General features: G+C 39.1%; 2 protein-coding genes across 3 annotated transcripts in view; one reads left to right on the forward strand and one right to left on the reverse strand.

The window, feature by feature from the left end:
* Nucleotides 1–15,220, forward strand: part of ACVR2A (activin A receptor type 2A) — an 85,113-nt gene extending 69,893 nt beyond the window's left edge. Inside the window, exons 5-11 of the mRNA XM_004577178.4 lie at nt 1,378–1,521; nt 3,920–4,063; nt 4,834–4,979; nt 6,985–7,099; nt 10,088–10,226; nt 13,455–13,585; nt 14,352–15,220. Of these exons, the coding sequence (XP_004577235.1) occupies nt 1,378–1,521; nt 3,920–4,063; nt 4,834–4,979; nt 6,985–7,099; nt 10,088–10,226; nt 13,455–13,585; nt 14,352–14,546 (1,014 nt within the window). The 3' untranslated portion in view covers nt 14,547–15,220. The remainder of the gene's footprint in view (nt 1–1,377; nt 1,522–3,919; nt 4,064–4,833; nt 4,980–6,984; nt 7,100–10,087; nt 10,227–13,454; nt 13,586–14,351) is intronic.
* A 5,183-nt stretch (nt 15,221–20,403) lies between these two features.
* Nucleotides 20,404–22,167, reverse strand: part of ORC4 (origin recognition complex subunit 4) — a 48,467-nt gene continuing 46,703 nt past the window's right edge. For both annotated transcript variants that reach the window (XM_012931413.2, XM_058664468.1), the window contains one exon: nt 20,404–20,649. In XM_012931413.2, the coding sequence (XP_012786867.1) occupies nt 20,461–20,649 (189 nt within the window). In that variant the 3' untranslated portion in view covers nt 20,404–20,460. The remainder of the gene's footprint in view (nt 20,650–22,167) is intronic.

The following is a 22,167-nucleotide window of genomic DNA, read 5'->3' on the forward strand; positions in this document are numbered from 1 at the left end:
TGTTTCACTCCCCAAGTGAGCCGCAACGGGCCAATGCGCGCAGATCCGATGCCGGGAACCTGGAACCTCTTCCAGGTCTCCCACATGGGTGCAGGGTCCCAATGCATTGGGCCGTCCTCGACTGCTTTCCCAGGCCACAAGCAGGGAGCTGGATGGGAAGTGGAGCTGCCGGGATTAGAACCGGTGCCCATATGGGATCCCGGGGCTTTCAAGGCGAAGACTTTAGCCACTAGGCCACGCCGCCGGGCCCCCCAAAGAAGGTCTTACTGGTCTTTGGGGTGAGCCTGGGGAGGTGTGTTGATCCAGGATGACACATACCATTCCCAAGCGATTGAGGTGCCACCTAGTATCTTCATCACTGTTGTTCTTGCTGCAGAAATTGCAGTTGTCCTCACAGTACTTGCTGAACAACTCTTGAAATGTTCCTAGTGCCTATACTGGAAGATTTCCAAAAGGCTTCTTGCGTTGGTTGCAAATAATGAGCTGATGGAGTGCTCTCGATGCAGTAGTGCCACTCTGCCTTGTATGGGGAGGACTCCCTTGTGACGGTACATGCTGTACTCAGTTCTCGTGCATGCTGTATGTGTGCTCCTGAAAACGATGGGCAGTTTACTTCTCTTCCACTCACCATATCTTCTTATCTACTATGATGGCCACTACTTTTTTTGGGATTTTATTTGTACTTTATTTGGCAGTCAGCCCCAGAAACAGAAATCATCTCAGATCAATTTTGGGAAACCACTATGAGAAAAGGGGTGAATTGTTATTGTGTTAAATAGTTAGAATGAACAAAACGGTTTGGCTATCACAGTGTATTTCTTTGAAGCGTTTTCTATTTGTTATACATTTCTGCAGAGCGATTAAAAATGTCTTTAGTATTTCTGAGGTTAATGAAGGAAAAACAAACTGAAATAGTCACTGGAGAAGGTAGTGAATTTGAAATTTGAAGCTTGTCTGCTTTGAGTCACAGCCGTGATCTGCTGTTTCAGGTGGTTTTCAGATCCTTGTCCTCCAAGAAATTATAATTAGTACAAACCAACGAAACACTAGTAGGGCTGTTCTAGGGTTCTCAGACAATAATATTAGGAAAAAATAGTGAGACTAAACCAAAAATCTTTTGGATCTTTTCTCCTGCTGTAAGTATATAGCAGTAGTACCAAAAGAGTAATTATGAAAAAATCAAGCTGCCTGTCTTGTGATTGCTATTGGTATTTAGTGATGCTGGAGAACTCAGTTCTGGAAAGACTGAAGTTTGTCTTCCATGTGTTTGCTGTTTCTGTCAGTTGATTATTTAGTAACTTGACTTTCTTCCTGATTTGCAGAATTGATAGGTAGCACGTTCTGCTCACTTACAGGATTATCGTTGTTTATCTCTAGGACCCAGGACCACCGCCACCTTCTCCATTACTAGGTTTGAAGCCGCTGCAGTTACTAGAAGTAAAGGCAAGGGGAAGATTTGGTTGTGTTTGGAAAGCCCAGTTGCTCAACGAATATGTGGCTGTCAAAATATTTCCGATACAGGTATGTTTACTGCAGTTTTCCTAACTGCATATATGTTTCTAAAATACAGAACTGGATATATTATTTTTAAATCAGAAAGCCTGTAAATACAGACCTGATCTTCTACCATGGTTCTTTTTAGACTTGGGAAAAGCATTTGGCTTTTAGGTTTGCCTTTCTTTGTGAGAAATGGAATTATTAATAAACCAATCATTACGCTTGTTTGAAGTGTTGGAATTACAGAGTGAACATGTACGGATATCTTTTGCCAGTAGGAAATCCACAGATATGCTGAATAAAGATGAGGATTCCAGTTAAGTTAAATCTAATTTTCTTAGTGGTTAAATTTTAATATCCCCTCTACATTTTCACCAGAAACAAACATAAGAGCAAAGGAGTAGTATGTTTTTGTTTAGAAATAATATTTATAGGTATATTACCAGATTGCCTTGTTTTCATTGCACTTTGAATAGGTAATTATTTGTTGTTGTTATTGTTTGGTAAAATTTCAGAGGCATATAATTTAGACTCCAAATACTTGATTTGGGATTAGATTGCTTTTCTTTCAAAGGTGGCTGTTTCTCTCATAAATTCTGATCCAGTGCACCTCTGAAGTGCCTTTTATCTTGCATCCTGATGTATAGACACATGATAGCTCCTAATGATTGAGGAAGTGCCTGGGTTGGCTGATGCATGTTCTAGCACTTCCCCTGGACTGTGACTGTCACATGTTCCAAAGATTTAAGCCATTTCTACCTTAAATCTGCTCAGATTTTAGCATCCTTATGTTCCGTGAAGCTTCTCTCACAGAATCTGTGAAGGAGGTGTATTACCTTTCTGTTTGGTTAGCAATACAGATAACTCTAAAGTACAGTACAGTAAGTTCAGTATAGCTCTGAAAGAGAGCTTATTTTGTTTTGCCAGGATTTGTAAATGAGATCAGGGCAGAATTATTTCAGTGCCTGCAAAATCTTAACATTGTAGATGGGCATCTGGGATAATGTTAATTTATGAGTGATAGTAATTGTAGCTCACATTTTACTGAGTGCTTTCTGTGTTAGGTTGATGTGTTTGACCTGTGGGAGTTCTCACTCACATGCGTACTTATATTGCCCTCTTTTTTTTTTTAAGATTTATTTATTTACGGGCCCGGCGGCATGGCCTAGTGGCTAAAGTCCTCGCCTTGAACGCCCCGGGATCCCATATGGGCGCCAGTTCTAATCCCGGCAGCTCCACTTCCCATCCAGTTCCCTGCTTGTGGCCTGGGAAAGCAGTCGAGGACGGCCCAATGCATTGGGACCCTGCACCCGTGTGGGAGACCTGGAAGGGGTTGCTGGTTCCTGGCTTCGGAATGGCGCGCACCGGCCCGTTGCGGCTCACTTGGGGAGTGAATCTTCGGATGGAAGATCTTCCTGTCTCTCCTCCTCTCTGTATATCTGACTTTGTAATAAAATAAATAAATCTTTATTTTGGGAACCTCTTCCTGGTCTCCCACATGGGTGCAGGGTCCCAGGCTTTGGGCCATCCTCAACTGCTTTCCCAGGCCACAAGCAGGGAGCTGGATGGGAAGTGGGGCTGCCGGGATTAGAACCGGCGCCCATATGGGATCCCAGCGTGTGCAAGGCGAGGACTTTTAGCTGCTAGGCCACGTCGCCAGGCCCTATATTGCCCTCTTATACATGTAATGCAACAGCCTTCTGAGACAGACATTACAAATCCTGGTTTTAAAGAGAAAACAGGATAACGTTTATGTAACTTGTTAAAGGTTAGTTGGAGAGCTAGGATTTAAACTTAGTTTGGGTCTAGAGGGTCCCTCATTCTTATTCTTTGGCATTTGTGGCTTTCTTAGTGAGGAGAACGTTATTTCTCCTTAGTTGATATATAGCTGACATCGACCACTTGTAGGCTTAAAGTATGTGGTGTTTACATTGTCACATTGTGTTTATGCTCCTTGCTCTCTCCTTGACTTAACAAGGCATGTTAAACATTTTTCAAAGTGTGTTTGGCATTATGTTAATCTTTGAAAAATTGCTTGGATTTAGATGAAGTCCTTCCATCTGAATTCCATTTTCAGGAATAATATCCTCAATAATAATATAAGACACTTCAAATCTGAAACTTGTAATAGTGATATGTTGCTGTTGTCAGGAGGAGGAGCACAGCCCTTATGATTCTCCTGTGTTCATAAACTAGCAGCACAGAAAAGGCCGTTCTGAGGGATCGGAGCAGGACAGACATTTAACATGGAGCTTTCACCTCTTGTCAGAGCTTTTTGCTCATTAAAAAGTAGGGCATGACTAAACAGTCTTTTAATACGTGGGTTTTTGTTTTATTTTGGAATTTGAGTAATCTCCGAAACATGGTTTATTAACCCTTATTCTCTGCCTTTTCACTGTTTTTTTCTTTTTTTGAACTCCAGGATAAACAGTCATGGCAAAATGAATACGAGGTCTACAGTTTGCCAGGGATGAAGCACGAGAATATACTTCAGTTCATTGGTGCCGAAAAACGGGGCACCAGTGTCGATGTGGATCTTTGGCTGATCACTGCGTTTCATGAGAAGGTGAGGCGACTTACTAGTTCAATTTAGTAAAATCGGAGTTGCCCTGCCTAACTGGTGCTGAAACACATCCCTCAGTCTTACGTCTGGAGATACCACATTATTATAGTCAGTTAATATTTAACTTGAACATGTAAGTCGTTCTGAAAGAATGAGTTATTGTAATTGAAGAGCAAAGATGATGCCATTTGAACCTGTCTGCCGCTATTACTCTTGATCTTAGCCAAAGGGCCGAGAAGCAGTCTGCCAATATAATTGATACTGTCTTGTCTTCCTGGTTTCTTGTGCAGGAATTTACCTCTTCTGTCAATACTTATGTTTGTATAGATAATGCTTGATAATTTTCATATGATTCATAATCTGTTTTGATTATATAAACTGTTCTTTCAACTTCATATTTCTGTCTCACAACCCTAACATCAATCTAGACTAATGAGAAAAGAAGTCAGGAAATTTATACAGTCTTTGATCTTTTGCTCGCTTAGAAGGTGATTATTACTAAAACATATGTGTATACTTAAAAAGACTTATGGAAAATGTAACTAAAACATAATTTTGTACAGAAATTTTTAAAATGCATACATAACTAAGGTTAATTTGTGTATTATTTATGTTTGAAGAAGTTATTGAAATATGTATTATGAGACAAATGTATAGATATTTTTTTTTTTTTTAAAGCAATTCCATTTTCCAGGATCCTATAGCTAGCATGTACCTATAACTTTGTCAAGAGCTTAACTTGTTTGTTTTGTTTTCCCCCCTGCTTTCCTTAGGGTTCACTGTCAGACTTTCTTAAGGCTAATGTGGTCTCTTGGAACGAATTGTGTCATATTGCAGAGACAATGGCAAGAGGACTGGCATATTTACACGAGGACATACCTGGCCTAAAAGATGGCCACAAACCCGCCATATCTCACAGGTAGAGCTATGTTTATGTAGTTATGTTGTTTTCTAACGTAATTTAGCATAGGTATGTTATTTTAATTTTAAACTTTTGGAGTGAAAATTACTTTTCCCTAGTTATTCAGTCATACTGTCAAGGCAGTTTTTTTTGGCCAAGAATTGTGAGGGTGCTACAAGAAGTTGAAGAAAAATGGCTTTAGAAAAGAAATTAATTTTGGTAGAGAATTTTTGAATTTCATATATGTATAAAGGATCTCTAGAAATTTTTCAAATGCACATTATGAAAAATACAAATAAATTTTAAACTTAATTTCTTTTAACTGAAGTTTATGTCCTTGTGTTTGTCTCCATTTTGAAAGCAGGATTCTAAATGAAAGTGTATTTTCTGTATCTCAGGGGAAAAATTTTATTTTGCTTTAAAACATGATTTACTTTAAAAATGTCAGTGGGATCAGGGGATATAAGTAAAAGAGACTTGATCTTTGCTTGTGGTTTTAATGATCATGTACATGATTTTCACCTTGAGCTAATGTAAAGGGAGACATCATTTTAACAGTTGTTCAGTGAAAAAATTGTGCTAAGGCTCAATTGTGTTAAATATGGGATTCCATTTACCATTGATAAATTTCCTTGAACATTGGATTCAGCATGTTATCTCCAGCTTAAAGATAGTTGGTTTCAGAGTAAGCTGTAACTGCAGTGATTTAGCAGATGTGTAATAAATGCCACCAGGTGGTGTTTGATGTTGCTGAGAGGCATTGCTGTAAATATACTTCTAATACATAGATTCTGATCGTCTAAACTTTTAATAACTTATTTCTCAGCCAGCACCCACCATTGTTTTCATCTTCCAGTATGTAGTGTAATCACTTTCGCTGGCTATTTCTTGTCCTACCATAGCCATAAAGGGAACTAAATCCTTTGGCTCCCTTGAATAGTTTTGGAAAGAGAAGAGGGACCCTGGAAATCTTTTGAGTTTAAAACTGATTTTTACAAAATTTTATGAAGAGATTTTTTTTGGAATCTGTCCCTCTATCTCATTTTTTTTTTAAATTAAAAAGATTTATATAGAGAAGGAGATACAGAAAGATGTTCCATCCGATGCTTTACTCCATTAAGTGGCCACAACGGCTGGAGCTGAGCCAGTCTGAAGCCAGGAGCCAGGAGCTTCCTCCAGGTCTTCTGGCTTGTGGGTGCAGGGTCCCAAGGCTTTGGACTGTCATCAACTGCTTTCTTAGGCCATGATCAGGGAGCTGGATGGGAAGTGGAGCAGCTGCTGCATAAACTGGTGCCCAAATGGGATCCCAGTGGGTGCAAGGTGAGGATTTAGCCACTAGGCTACTGTGCCAGGCCCTCGATTTCATTTTTGGTGTAGGTATTTGTGTATGCACAAATTTAACTACATGCTTTTAATTGTAATCTCAAGAATATGTGGAGAAAGAGGCATAATTGCTTTAGTTACCCTTTTTGGATCCCCAGGATCTAGTTAGAGCAGTATGTGCATATTGTAAAAATTTTTCTGTTCATTAATATTCCTAGAGATGCCTGTTTACAACCAGGTGTATGAATGTAAAAGCAAAGATAGTAAGGGACCATTGTAAGCTATAGGTGTCTGCCAGTAGGCAAAAGGCTCAATTTTTGAGGCATGTTTTTGAAAATTCTTTGATTTTTTATTTCTGTTTCTGCTGCAGTTTTTAACTATAAAGTCTGAAATATTGTTATTGTCTTAAAAAAATTCAGTTTTATGGTTGGTAGGTGGAGTCATACAAATGACATGGTGTTTGGAAGGACAGTTCTTTAGAAAACTGCTGTGTGGGGAGGATTCCCTCCTGCTGCCCTGTGGTGGACAGCGTTTGTGCTTCAGCTTCTGTGGGACTCGCGTGGTTCTTCTGACCCTTTCGCAGTAGTTGATACTTTTAAGTAGCTCTTTGCAGTATGTGTTTTTCACATTTTCAACAAAAAGTTTCAAAAGGTAACATTTAAATGCTTAATTTGAATACTTTATCTTTCTATTTTGTAAGGGACATCAAAAGTAAAAATGTGCTGTTAAAAAACAATCTGACAGCGTGCATTGCTGACTTTGGCTTGGCATTAAAGTTTGAGGCTGGCAAATCTGCAGGTGATACCCATGGACAGGTAAGGATTGTGATGGGAAATTTCAGAAGAAATAAGCTGTTTCACGTTTTCTTAGAGTGACATATCAGAATTGAGATAGTCTGAAATTGTGGAAACGGTGATTAAATAATATCTGAGGGAGTTGTGTGTTAAATATGAAGGGAATTGTACGTGGTGGTGGTGGAAGCTCAGGGGGAATTGAGTGCTTAGTAAAACAATCTTCACACAAATGCCATGAGATGCTTTTCAAAAATGCTGATCAAACAAGAAAACAGAACCCCTTAATAAACCTCTTTCTTAGCGAGTTCTTAGTACTCTGTGGTTTTAACTGTTGATTCTTTCAATGTCTAAGAAGAGTGAAAGAACATTCCTTTACTGTTCTTGCTGAAGCATTTTAAGATCCTCTGTCCAGTTTTCCATACAACTCTTCTTGTTTTGATTCCTTAACTCTTAAACGAGCTTGATGGCTTTTCTTTCTTTTTTCTTTTCTTTTAAGGATTTGTGTATTTTTTTTAATTGGAAAAGCAGATTTAAAGAGAGAAGGAAACTGAAAGATCTTCAGTTGTTTCTTCACTACTTAAATGGTTGCAATGGCCAAGAGCTGAGCTGAACTTCCAGGTTTCTCATGCGGGTGCAGGGTCCCAAGGCTTTGTGCCATCCTCTGCTACTTTCTCAGGCCATAAACAGGGAGCTGAATGGCAAGTGGAGCAGCTGGGACACAAACCTGTGTGCATATGGGATCCTGGCCTTTGCAGGGAGATGATTAGCCAATTAAACCATTGTACCAGGTGCAGTGGTCTTTCAAGTTCTTTTAAGACTTCATAGGAGTTTTACAACTCCATGGGTGAGGTGTCTGACACTAATTAAGGTCTGTACAAAAAGATCTCAGATGTGAAAACTTCCGGAAGGTCAGAGAGGCAATACAAACACTATCTGTTTATTTATTCTTAGAAACTAAGTGCATTGATCACCTTTTATTCAAGAAAACCAGTTTGGTATGGTCATTGACCTGGCTCAATGGCCAGATCATCACCTTGCAAGCTCCTTGGCCCCATGTGGCCGTAATTCATGTCCCAGCTGCTTTCACTTCCTATCCTAGTCCTTCTTATGGCTTGAGTAAGGCCTCGCCTTGCACAAGCCAGGATCCCGTATGACTGCCGCTTCTAATCCTGGCGGCCCCACTTCCCATCCAACTCCCTGCTTGTGTCCTGGGAAAGCAGTGGAGAATGATCCAAAGCCTTGGGACCCTGTACCTGCATGGGAGACTCAGAATAAGCTTTGGGCTCCTGGTTTTGGATCAGCTCTGCTCCAGCCGTTGCAGCCATTTGGGGAGTAAACCAGCAAGTGGAAGATTTTTCTGTCTCTCCTTCTCTTCATAAATCTGATTTGCCTTTCCAATTAAAAATAAAGAAATCTTAAAAAAAATTAAACCAGTTTGGCCAGAAAAGTGACATTTCTACAAAATTGAATCATGTTTATTATTTGGCTAGCTAATTCTGTGCTTTTCCTTTTTTTTTTTTACTTAAATTTGGAACAATGGTTAGTGGTTTTTAATAGTTGTAGAAAAGTTGACAGTGAACATGAAGTAAGATATTTGGGAATAGAGATTGCTTTGTGGAAAAATACTACTGAAATGAAGATGAGGTAGGAAGCCTAGGAACACATGTATTAACCATCATGGTACTAAATTTAGGGGACTGTTTAGTCCTTTGATATTTCATGAGACCTCTTGTTATTTGGTAAAAAGATTGGGATCCCATCCATGTGTCTTTTAACTTCCTCAGGACTGGGTTACCTGAAGAGGTCAGAGGAACTGATTGCTTGTAGCAGTGGCTCTGGATGTTAGATTTCCTGGGCTACAAAGTTCCACAACTATTGGAACGGAGTTGCATACTGCACATTTTATATATGCCGGGGAAGAAATGCAAATCTTGCCTACTGTTGATTTGTAAAAAACAAAGAAGTGGTTTTTTACACTAAAGTGATAAGCCATACTGTAATATTTGAGAAAAAAACATTTTTTTAGTGCAGTTAAAATAGTTAGGCTAGCAAGAGCTTGTTTTTCTATCTTGAAAGTGATCTGAGTTAAACTTGAACTGTATGGTCTTAATGATTTGTCCTTATTTTAAAAAGTTCTGTTCTACATGTGTGTATGTATATATATACACATATAAATATTGTATATATATATATGTGTGTGTATTGTATATATACACATATATATTATAGAGAGAAGCATTTGATTGCAGCTGCCCATGGATGGAGCTTTTGGGAAGTACCACTGTCTGAACTGTTCCTTAAATCCACTCAAGTTCAGTTAGATTGTGGTTCACCCAGCTCCCTCACAAAGACTTTTTTTTTAATTTAGAACATTTCAGATATGACTGTTGTTAAGCACCAACCAAAAGCTGTGCTGGCTTAGTAACCATGGTTACAGTACTAAGAAATACCAAATTGTTAAGGACAGATATAAATAAAGGACTCTAAGAAGAATTCGTGAATAAATAGATACACTGATTTTGTACAAATAGAGCTCTTTAATTTTAAAAGTTTATCCATCTCTTACTTGGTTAATTCACTGTCAGCATTTTATAATATTTAGTTTTAACAGAGAACAAGACTGCCTGAGAACAGGTTTTATTTTTGTAATGATATGTTTCAAGCAGTTTCCAGAGGTACAGTTAAAGGATTCAGCTTTCTTCTGTTGCATCCTTCTCCCAGGAGGTAATCATGATTCAGTTCTTGCAATGACTTTCAGTGAGAGGAGAAAAAAGTTCCAAGCTGTACCAGCATATCATCTGCTATCTGCTATGTTTCAGATTTTTTAAGTGTGCCCAGATAAGATCTTACTAATAGTCTCGTGGTCATGATTTAGTTCCAGTAATCATGATTTCAGTTACTTTATACTGATACTAGACCACATTTAGTTTTGATTCTGTTGCAAAATCATTAAATGTTAGTCTGTAAAGCTAATGAATAAGTACTGTTTGCTTTCAACATCTTTTTCAGGTTGGTACCCGGAGGTATATGGCTCCAGAGGTATTAGAGGGTGCTATAAACTTCCAAAGGGATGCATTTTTGAGGATAGATATGTACGCCATGGGATTAGTCCTGTGGGAATTGGCTTCTCGCTGTACTGCTGCAGATGGTAAGGGAAAAAACATTTTTTAAAAAAGGTACATGTACCTACTATTCATGTATGAGAAGGAATGATTACACTCAAAGATAGCATTTCAAAATTATGAAAAATAATTTTTAAAATGCCAAAAGACAGTAGGGAATTGTACCACCAGGGAAGTGAGGCTGGGACAGGAAAAAAAAAAAATGAACTCCTGCATCTTGATTGTTTACCGTGCCAGGCGTTTCACTGGATACCTCACATACTCGTCAGCTTCCTCCTACAATAGCTTTGGTGGTAGTTAGCGCTTATTTAAGAGATGAGGAAATTGAGGCTCAGAAATGAAATAGCTTAGTTGCTTTGATTTCCATCTGGTGAATGGTGGAAAACCTCATTTTCAACTCTGATCCAGATCTGAGAAGAGGGCTGATGCTTTGGATTAAGTGTAGGTCCTGTCTTCTCAGTTCTCCAGGTAGAGCTCATAGTGAAAAGGACCTGTGATGTGGTCCTTAGCACACTCAGCGATGCCAGCATCCACCTATGGTTAATTTACATGCTGACATCTAAGATGCAGCACTGGGAGCATGCTTGTGGATACGCTGCACATTACATTCCGCTTTCTTCAAGCTTCGAAGGTCTGACCTAAATCACAGGTGTGCTCTCTACCGCAGCACCTTGGTTATAAAGAGTTCCTAGTTTTTGTTCTGTGAAAGTCCTGATGAAGTCCTGGAAACATTTGCTGTTTTTTACAGTCTTGTAGACCCACAAACTGTGTTCTTATCATTGACCCAAGCTAGTGTTCTAGTTACTCTAGTTATTGCTTCGAGGCTCTACTCTTTCCTCTGATGCGCTGCAACACTGTTTGGGAAAATCGTAAGACAAACTTCCTGACCACTGAACTTTCAAGCAGATGTAAATGACCTTGACATATGTTTTATAATTTTATAGAACTGCCTGAAGGCTTCCTGTAGTTGTCAAAGTCCATGGAACAAACTGTACAATTTTTTAAAAAAGATTTATTTATTTTTATTGGAAAATCAGATATGCAGAGAAGAAGATCTTCCAATAATTCACTCCCCAAGTGGCCACAGTGGCTAGAGCTGAGCTAATCTGATGCCAGGAACCTCTTCTGGTTCTCCTACATGGGTACAAGGTCCCAAGACCTTGGGCCATCCTCCACTGCTTTCCCAGGCCACAAGTAGGGAGCTGGATGGGAAGCGGGGCTGCCAGGATTAGAAGCGGCAGTCATATGGCATCCTGGCATGTGCAAGGCGAGGACTTACTAGGCTACCACGCTGGGCCAACTGTGGAATTTTTGCAGCGGCAGAGTGGACATAATCTATGTTCCTAAGAATCTTATTTTCTGGGCACTGCAGTAGCTTCTAGCACAGAACAGTCTACCTCTGGAAGATGAAATTTGAGTTGGGTTATATTTAAAGAAACTGCTTAGTATAATACTGAGAAACTCATTGATTCGTCTGTGAGTGGGTGTGTGGCTTAGAAGTGGATCCAGCATCAAAGTCGCACTGCAGCAGCGCAGGAATAGCCTGAGTGGGGTTTTGACTCAAAGTGGAAAAGGCATTACATTCATTATATACATTTCTAGAAGTAGGCCAGGTGGCAGATGTTATAGGAAATGAAAGAACTTTAAAATATACTTGTGTTATATCAGGTCATTAGGGATACAGATACCTTCAAGTAATATTGTTTATTTAAGGTGATTAAATACGTTCTGGACAATTAGCTATAGAGTGAGGTCAGTGCCCCGTACACAAGCATTCACCTAGGTCTTGGATGAAAGCAATAGCTGAGACACATGTTCACTGCCCAGACAACGACAGTGGCTAAGGATGGTTCAGCATGAAGACAGGAGGCAGGAGTTTCCTCCGGGTCTCCCATGCAGGGCCCAAGGAATTTGGACCTTTTTCTTTCTTTCTTTTTTTTTCTTTTTTTTTTTTTTTTGCTTTCCTACGTGCATTAGCAAGGAGTGGATTGTGAGTGGAGCAGCTAGGACTCAAAATGGCACAGATCTAAGATGATAGCACTGCAGGGTAGTGACTGTATTTCCTCTGCCACAGCACCAGCTCCAGTAGGGAAGTTTTATGGAAGAAGAGTAGATGCCGGCTTTTCTTGAGTATCTTGCTTGTATTATGGAATTCTTACTGATGCAGTCTGGTATTTCTGCTTAAGTCAAAACCTGGGATACTGGGATGGTATGATAATATTGCTAAAGTTAGTGTTTTAACATTTGTTAATGGTTACATTTGGTAACTTTCAAGCCTTGTGGTGCATACCAGGCTTCTGGAATGTTGGTAGCATTGACTCAGTTCTGTGTAGAGGCAAGCTGCCCCTTAATGCCAGTGCTGCTGCCGTGTGAACTACACAGTGGCTGAGTGCCCTGACTTTGCAGTGTTCTAAGTCATTGGAGGGGCTGGCAGAGGCTGGCCAGTATCTAGAGTTGACCTAGACTATGCCTTCAGGATTCATTGTTTTAATCAAGAGTATTGCACAAAGTTTGTGTGCACACATACAATCCTTCTGGTCACAGACACTGCTTAGTGATGACTTGATTCTGTCAAGAGGGGACAAGGCAGAGATTGCAGACTTCAGAAAGAGGTTCAGACTCCACACTAACCATGCTCTGATGTTTCCTGAACTGTTAAATCTAAAAGCAGAGGTAATGTCACCTTCACCTTTGGAGGATATGCTAGTTTCTGGTTGGGAAAAGTGCCTGTCAAATATTATTACTCCTTAAATATTTTTTACTTACTTATCCAGGCAGGCAAAAGGAAAAGATCATGTTATTGAACAAATCGTATCTGTGAAGGCACATTGTGATTTGTTGGAAACTCCTGTTGGAGAGAATGATTTAAAAAAAGTGTGTTGGGCATCTCTTGTGAGGCAGGGCAGGGGGATGTGAGAGCAGAGGCTGCTGTGGGGCCTGCACGGTGTAATTATGCTGCAGTCGACTGACTTGAGGGATGGGCCCCGAGTCTCCAGAGCTGGAGCCGCCACTGTTTACAGTGAAGGAATGGGCGCTTTACTCTGCCAGTGTTTACAGTGAAGGAATGGGTGCCTCACTCTCAGGGTGTTATGCAAAATCACATAAATTTGGTGAGAATACAATGTAAATACAGTCTTCTCCTGTCATTAGGCCATCTGAACACCTTTCAAAAAAGTCAAAGAGTGCATTTTAGAAAGTTTGTACTACTTTGGAAGACAGGAGGATTTTAATGATTTTTCCTTTTTACATTTCAGGACCTGTAGATGAGTACATGTTGCCATTTGAGGAGGAAATTGGCCAGCATCCTTCTCTTGAAGACATGCAGGAAGTTGTTGTGCATAAAAAAAAGAGGCCTGTTTTAAGAGATTATTGGCAGAAACATGCTGTAAGTTACAGAGCTAGCTTTCCATTTGAAATTCCAATCGAACATTTTTCAGAGGAATGATTTTTCTCCCTGCGTGTTTCTCTTCCGGGAGGAGTTTCTGAGAGGGTGATGTTCAGCCAGGCTGTTCTCTGCTGGAGTTCTAGGTGCAGCACTTAGGCGTGTGTGTGAGGACTGTGCAGTCAGTCACGGAGGGCGGGCACCCTGGCTGCTCATGGCCACCTTCCAGTAAGTGCCGTTTAAGTAAGCTCATGCAGCACCTGGTTCCCCCCCCCCAATTTGGGCGTGGAAGACATTCAAGCCCTTAGGCATGCTTTAACACCAGACTAGATGAAGGATGAAATGGCTTACAATCACTTGGGCTAGTTTGCTCTAAATAAAACTAGAAACACAGATAAAAGCACATAGAAAATTCTCAAGGATGGCCTGCTACGTTTGCTTTTATATCCAGGATAGAAAAGCTGATGTTAAGCTAAGAAAATGGTAAAAGGGAAGATTTCTTTTAACCTTGTTTTTGGATTCAGTTCAAGGCATAGCACTCAAATGATGCAGTGTCTGCACAAACTCTGCGGATTTTAGAGGGTCAGAAATGTTTCTGTTAGGATAGTTCCCAAAGCTTTTTGTTTCTCTTCATTGTCGTGTACATAGTACTCAAGAAAAGTCAGTGTTTTAGTCCTGAAACTAACTTTTGAGCCTCTTGACAAAATTCTTTACTTTCCTCACAGAAAACAAATTGCTGTCGTGTTTGACAGTGTCTGTCTCCTTTTAGGGAATGGCGATGCTCTGTGAGACGATAGAAGAATGTTGGGATCATGATGCAGAAGCCAGGTTATCAGCTGGATGTGTAGGTGAAAGAATTACTCAGATGCAAAGACTAACAAATATCATTACCACAGAGGACATTGTAACAGTGGTCACGATGGTGACAAATGTTGACTTTCCTCCCAAAGAATCTAGTCTATGATGGTTACACCATCTGTACACACGAGAAATGGGACTCTGAACTGGAGCTGCTAAGCTAACGAAACTGCTTACAGTTTATTTTCTGTGTGAATCGAAGTAGGATGGATCCTGGAAACATTAAGAAGACCCTTGTTGGAAAATGTGGTTCTGGGAGATGTTGCATTGCCTACAGCACAGATGTGAAGGACATGAGACTAAGACAACTTGCAAACTCTAAGAAGCTTCTGAGAAAGCTCACCTGAAGAGTGTGGCCCTCTTCAAATCAAGTATCTTTTGGACCTGGCTAATTGAGTGAAAACTGACATCAGATTTCTTAATGTCTGTCAGAAGACACTAATTCCTTAAATGAACTACTGCTATTTTTTTTTAAATCAAAAACTTTTCATTTCAGATTTTAAAAAGGGTAACTTGTTTTTATTGCATTTGCTGTTGTTGTTTCTATCAATGACTATTGTAATGCCAATATGACACAGCTTGTGAATGTTGAGTGTGCTGCTGTTCTGTGTACATAAACAAAGTCAGCAAGTGGGGTACAGTGAAGAGGCTTCCAAGCATTACTTTAACCTCCCTCAACAAGGTATACCTCAGTTCCACGGTTGCTAAATTATAAAATTGAAAACACTAACAAAATTTGAATAATAAACCAATCCATGTTTTGTAACAAGGTATTACAAATTCACTGTGTTATTTAAGCAAAACAGGTAAGCTATGCTTAGTGCCAATGTTATGTGGCCATTCGTAAAAACAGTGTTTTAGCTTTTTCTTGTGCTGGCTTGTAATTTAGGGGCAAATAGTGATGTACTTTGAAAGGAAAAAAATGGTGTCATCTCCCCCTTCCTCTCAAGTTTAAGTTCCATCTTATATCCAGATCCCGAAAGAATGCAGTCTTTCCTAAGTATTTTTTAAATTTGCTGTGTTTGGGGAGTCTTCGAAAATTTAAGACATGATTTAATTTTTTACATGAGCTATGACACTGGAAAGCTCTTCATTTTTGTTTTTAAAATAGATTTTTCCCTATTTATATATGTAAAATTGTAGTGTATTTCTTTTCACTGAACAGTGTGTGGGACATTCTTAATCACTGTTTTAGGATCACCTCAGGAAGTGTCATTAGCCCAAATCTCTCACTTTCTGCTGTGAGACTTGTAACTCTATCATTATACTTCTGCTTGGTGCCATCTTGTCAGAGTAATATTTGATGTCTGTGGTATGTAAAAAATTATCTAGCATAGAGATATTAAACTTTAAGCACAGATTTCAGATGTTACTGCTTTGAAACAAATCAGGGATAACAAGTTAAATCTGTAACTTAAAATATGCAATGACATTTACAGGCAACCAATGTATAGGTAACAGTCTAGCCTCCTGCCCAAAACTGCTTTCATCGGTAACTGACATTAGGGTAGTTTTTGCCTTATCCTTGCTAACAAAATGGAGTGGATGGTAGGTAGGTGCCAAAGTGGTTGTGAAGTCAATTTAGAATATGTAATTGGATTCTTCCTCAAATTTACACAAGGCCAAAGTAAAGCTATTTCCTAAACATCTAGCTTGCTAACCAACAACCGACAAATATCCAGTATTATGTGCTATTGTCAGGACATCTAAAAAATCCACAGGTTAATTTTATGAAAGAATTTTTTACAAGTCACTGTCAGGATCTCACTGTGAATGTGTTATTTTCAAATGGTTATTTAGCCACACAGTACACTACATTTTACATATAAGATGCACTTAGTCTCTGGGAATAATAAATTACAGTATTTATATACAACACATAGGTTGACAGACTGTAAGCAGGGAAGGAAAGAATAACAACAACATTCTGGTTGGTGTGCCACACAGCCTAGAGAACTGTGTTCTTGGTCACATATGTACCCAAGTTCTTACTGTATTCCTAAGAACCCCCATTTCAATGATGAATTCAGCTCTTTATTTCAAAAAGTACTTGGCCTCTCAATTTCCTGATTTGGTTGTTTCCACTTTAAAATTAATCAAGAAAGGGAAAGATTGAGAATGCAAAATTGTTAATCTCCTGGTGGCAAATTTAACGCTGTTTTTAAAAGTAAAAAAAAAAATAAATAAAACAACAAGGGGTATTACAGTGAACGGCGTATGTGAGCACTAGAGAAATTTTACAAAACCAGTTACTCAAAACATAAAATGTGTTTTCTTCATGTTAGGAACAGGTTTTAGAAATCCTGGGTATTGTGCTTGTCTTCGAGCTAACCAATTTTGAAACTTGTATCCTTCTGAGAACTATATGAATAGAAACCTTTTTATAAGCAGTAAAATAAGAATGTTCCAGTGACTACCTGTCCTGATACCTACTCTTGTTAAAACTTTCTTTTGCAGGGCATTCAGTGTTTGGTTTACAGTTAGTACCAAGTGAGCAAGTTATTAACAAGTTTGAGCTAGGGATACTGGAAAAAAAGATCAAAGAATGAGAAAAATGGTGATTTGTTTTGGGGCAAACTGAGACCCCCATGAACTTTTCCTCATGTGTATGGTGCTCCTCATGATTCGTCCTGTGTTTCGCCTTTCTGATCTCTTTTGGAACTGCTGCTCTTAATTCCACCTTGCCCAGATCTTGTGGGGAATGCTTTATGATCAACTGCCATAGGACCGATGGGTTAACCAGTGTTCGGCTTTATCTGAAGTCTATGCCCTGCACAGCTCTTGTATGTATTTTAGATGCTAGGAAGTTTTCAGCATGTGATACGTGATTCTTGTTTGAATGTTTATTACAGGTACCTTGTGAAGTCCAGGACAGAGACTGTGCCTCACAATTGTTGGTCCCATGAACTTGCACTCTCATGGTGATGTTTTGAAAATACAATCAGGAAGAAAAAAAGGTTAAAATTTAGAAAAAGAATCCTGTATCATGCAGTTAAGAAATGAATCTCTTCTGTCCCTTTCCTAAGTAGCTACATCCAGTAAAAGCGGAAGGCTATGGCCAGATGATAGTTTGGTGGGATAAATTGATTCGGTTTTGTTTTTTTTTTTTAAGCTTCACCATAGATATTTTCCAGTTTCTCTTTTTTACTTTTTGGAAAAATTACTTTTTAGGAACATTTGGTATAATGTGCATAAAATATTACCAATCTATGGGCAAAATGATACAAGTAGCATTTTGATTGAACATCATTTACCTCAGATATTCAACCAGCAGTACGTTTTTTATGCAGTCTCAACCCATGTCCTATTTGTTACCTCTCAGATATTGGTAAGCACTTACTTTAGCTTTACTCTGTATTTCCTGTCAGTGTTTTTGGGCACAGGTTGTTGTACTACTGTCAAATCGTACTTGCTATTTTTTTCTGCAAGTATTTAACAGAAATCTAAAAAAAAAAAAAAAATCCCATGAACCCCACCTTGGTTAAGTGATTGTTAAATACTGTACAAATAAAATGTATGCTATCCCCATTCCACCCCAAGTTAAATAAAAAAAAATGAATATGGTATGATTTGCATATGCAGTTTTTCTTTAGCTATAAATTCTTATAGAAGGGTACAATAACCTTGTACTTCAGTGAGACACCTTGAGACTTGCATGAGTGGGGCTAGTGGTGAACGCAGAGAGTTTTGCAAAGTCTGGCGTCTTTCTCTCTTTTGTTGTGGGTGGCACATTACCACCCAAGTGTGTATGCCGGAAGCCAATGCTTGTGGGTACTGTGTCACAGCTAAAACGCATGGAGTCTCAGATTTTTAAGGCTACAGGTGAAGGGATGGTCCTCAGATTGATGAGGACTTGAAAATCCACACTGCATTCTAAGCTAAGTGAAGATGTACACTCATGATGAAATCTGAAGGGACCTTCTATTGGAAAGATGGAATTATTTCCCACAATGTTTAAAAAAAAACTTTATGAAGTGTTTCCAACACATATGGCATATTGTACGGATTGAATCCCTCAGAGCATGTGCACCAGAGGACCGGAAGACCAGAGTCTTGATGTGCCCTTCGGAAGGGACACAGGAGGAAAGCCTGCCTTAAGGTAAAACACCTACTTTTCAATCTGGAAACTGAATTCATTCAATGAAAATGAAACCTCTCCTGTGTCATGTTTTTTTTTTTTTCCCTACAGATTTATTTATTTTTACTTGGAAGTCAGAGAGGGACAGGCAGATCTTCCTTCTGCTGGTTCACTCTCCAAATTGCTGCAACAGCTGGAGCTGGGAGTCCAGAGCTTCTTCCAGATCTTCTCCGTGGGTATGGGGGCCCAAGGACTTGAGCCATCCTCTGCTGTCTTCCCAGGCCATAGGCAAAAAGCTGGATGGGAAGTGGGACAGTTGGGACACAAACTGACGCCCACATGGGATGCTGGCACCACATAGATTAGCTTGTCACGCCACTGCAGCAACCCCTGTTAGTTTTTTCTTTTATAGATACCCATTTTTGAGTGATCTGTTTCTCCTATTTCCAAGGAGGCACAAAATGGCTCTCAGCTTCTAAGTGGCATTTCAAGTTAATAAAATTTTAACATCAGGCTGTTAACCTTTTTAGGCAGATAGTACTTTTCTAAATAGATTCTTTTAGAAATATTGATGCTACTGTGGTTAAGTATTTTGGAAAACTATCCCCCTAAAAATGTGTAGACTATGGCATTGAAGCACTATGCAAGCCTTAGCTCTGATGAGATAATACTGGAAAGTAACAGCGATTTGAAGACCAAGAACTTTCTGTGGGGAAGGAATGTCTATGCATGCCAAGTTGTAATTCTTAGATATCTCAATTTTTACATAGAAATCATGTTTTAAAGCCAGATAATGTCCATCTTATACTTAAAAAAAAATATGGGTAGGGACCCCATTGTTGATTTCAGGTCATAAGGTTACAGGATCTGGTATCAGCCAATTCCAAGTTGAATACCATGGTCTGTCAGTCATTACCAACCTGTGTGACTGTGGATGCTGCAAATGACAGCAACTGAATTTCGAACAATGCGTTATAAGCTACCTAAGGATAAGGACTTTATAAACCTTATCCCACGAACATGATATGCAATCAAGTACTCTTGAACAAATTAAGTTGCCAAAACTTCATGCTCATTAATTTTTAGCATAAACTTGTGTTAGTACTTAGATCCCCGAATTTTAAACATCATGCTTTGAATTGTACTTCCACATTCATCCTAGTGATTTACCCAGTCAGCTAACTGTCCCTACTTTGTATTAATCAAGGAGTAGTTTTCTAGAAATCTCATAAGGTACTTGTTAAACAGGCAAACAGTGATCCTTTGGCTCTTGGGAGGCTCAAGAACATATGCAGAAAGTCTATAAAGGATTCAAATGCGGATGATATGAACACACAAAAATGTTCAAACTTTCTGGAGTTGTTTCCTTGATGTGAATTATTCTCTAGCTTAGCTGGCTAGCCTCCTAAACTAAAAACCCACTCAGGGTTAGAATCCATGATTTCAAAGTGGAAAGAAAAAGTTACAGCAATTCCTGCAACACCACAATGTTACTTCTGACAGTTCAGTTCTACACCTTTATCTGGCTACCAGTTTGAAATGAATTCTTCAAATGGACTACATAAACACAAGTATTACTTATATATATATACACACACATAAGTGTGTATATATACTATATACAATACACATACACAACATATATGTATTATATACACTTATGTAAGTGTGTGTATGTATATATACACACACATATATATAAGTCTAATCCCTAGAACACAGTCCCCTATTTTAACTTTTGAATAAAACGCCACTTACAGCATAAGCTAAAATCGCTTGAATTATAAATCATGCAATTGCACAGGATTTGGAGGTAAGAAAAGACAGGCAATCCATTTAGATGTCCAACAGTCTCCGAATAAATATAAAAATGTTTATAAGAAAATGTTGTAACATATCTTGTTAAAGTACAATTGCAAAATGCCAAGGATTGAAGTTACATTCATAGCCAACTCAGTGAGGACGTTGCCCACTGCCTAACATCTGTGGGACAGTTGGGGTATTTCTGCAGAGCATTCATAATCTGAGTATTGTCCAAAAGTAATTTCATCAGCTGGTATTCTCTCTGCGAATTTACTGAAGTTCTTTCAATGGGCTTTATTAATTCCAATTGTTGCAAATGTTCAAAAGCCTGAAAGATGAAAGAAATAGTTTAGATGAAATAAGGGCAGAAAGTAAGAAAAATAACCTGGAGAACATTTATGCTTTGGGCACTTACTGAATAGAGTACTGGGAAATAAAAATCAGCAGAAAAATCAACTATGTTTAGAAACAATTCTCCTTAATCCCATGAAGGTTTCTTCACATGTGGTAAAATCATTATCAATGCAGTTTTTGTGTCTTGTCCTTAAATGTAAATAGGACAAACCATTCAGTCTACACAGAATGGTTTTGTTCCTGATTGCATTCTAAATCAGTTCCTTCTAGTACGTTCACAGCTTTTCCAGTTCTCTTTAAGAATTCAACAATCTGAAAAGACAGTCTCATCACTGATGTTGCTCAAATCTGCATTTATATTTTGTTTCTACCTTGATGAGATTGTGGGTAAAAGTGAAACATGGGAGGTAGGAAAGCCAGGCCTGTTCAGCTAGTGGTGAAGGTAGCATAGTTAAGGTCCATATGGATGAGAGCTAACAGACTGCTGATGCTCTAAAGCCAAGTTCACATTGTAACAGTTGGTCCAAACATCCCTTCCTTTCACCAAGCTCTTCTAAGTGCTGTTAACTATCTGCACTATTACTCTAACAGTCATGTTTCAGGTGGTTCCTAACCTCAACTATTACAACATACTAACCACTGGTGATACAGTTGACTGCTTCTTAATCTGTTTCATTGTATCACCAGTGGTTAGTATGTTGTAATAGTTGAGGTTAGGAACCACCTGAAACATGACTTAAAAAAATGCAGTTGAAATATATTCTCTATCATACAATGCTCCTGCAAAGATAAAAGAGCTCAGATAACATTCATTTTAAGAGTTAGAGGCTTCAGGTATTGGAGCTGAATAAAAGCAGGATTTCAAACTATCCTTAGATAGCAAAAATATTTGTCTTATTTAAAACTTAGAATTGAAGGGGCAGGCAGCTCAGTGATTTCAGCTGCTGCTAACAAGGCCTCCATCCTGTATCAGAGTTCCCTGTCCAGCCCTGGTTCTGAGTCCCAGCTACTGTGTGCTACAATTCGGCTTCTTGCTTCTGTACACACCATGGAAGGTGGTGCAAGAGGGCCCGAGTACCTGCATTCCTGCCACCCATACAGGAGACTCAGGTGGAGTTTCTGGCTCCCAGAATCAGCCTGCCTTAACTCAGAAGGTTCAGAATACTTGCAGAATGAACCAAATAAAGATCTCTCTGCTTTAAACCTTCCCAATTAATTGTATTTTTGTTATTTACATAGGCTAATTTTATACTTCAACAACTCCCATAAACTGACAGATATGGTGTTAGGGAAAAACAATTGGAACTAGGCTAAATTCATCATTTTTTTTTAATAAATGGCAAGGTTCTGTGTACTCACATTTTTTCATGGCACAAACGATGAAGTTCTGATTACTACGGTCTATGTTGAGGGCTGTCTGAAGTCCATGCATCTCTGTTTCTGACTCAGTTCCCTCCCCAGGTGTTGGAGGGCAGCAGCTGATGGCTCTAGG

This window comes from Ochotona princeps, chromosome 5 (genome assembly GCF_030435755.1).
Source record: "Ochotona princeps isolate mOchPri1 chromosome 5, mOchPri1.hap1, whole genome shotgun sequence".
Classification (NCBI taxonomy): domain Eukaryota; kingdom Metazoa; phylum Chordata; class Mammalia; order Lagomorpha; family Ochotonidae; genus Ochotona; species Ochotona princeps.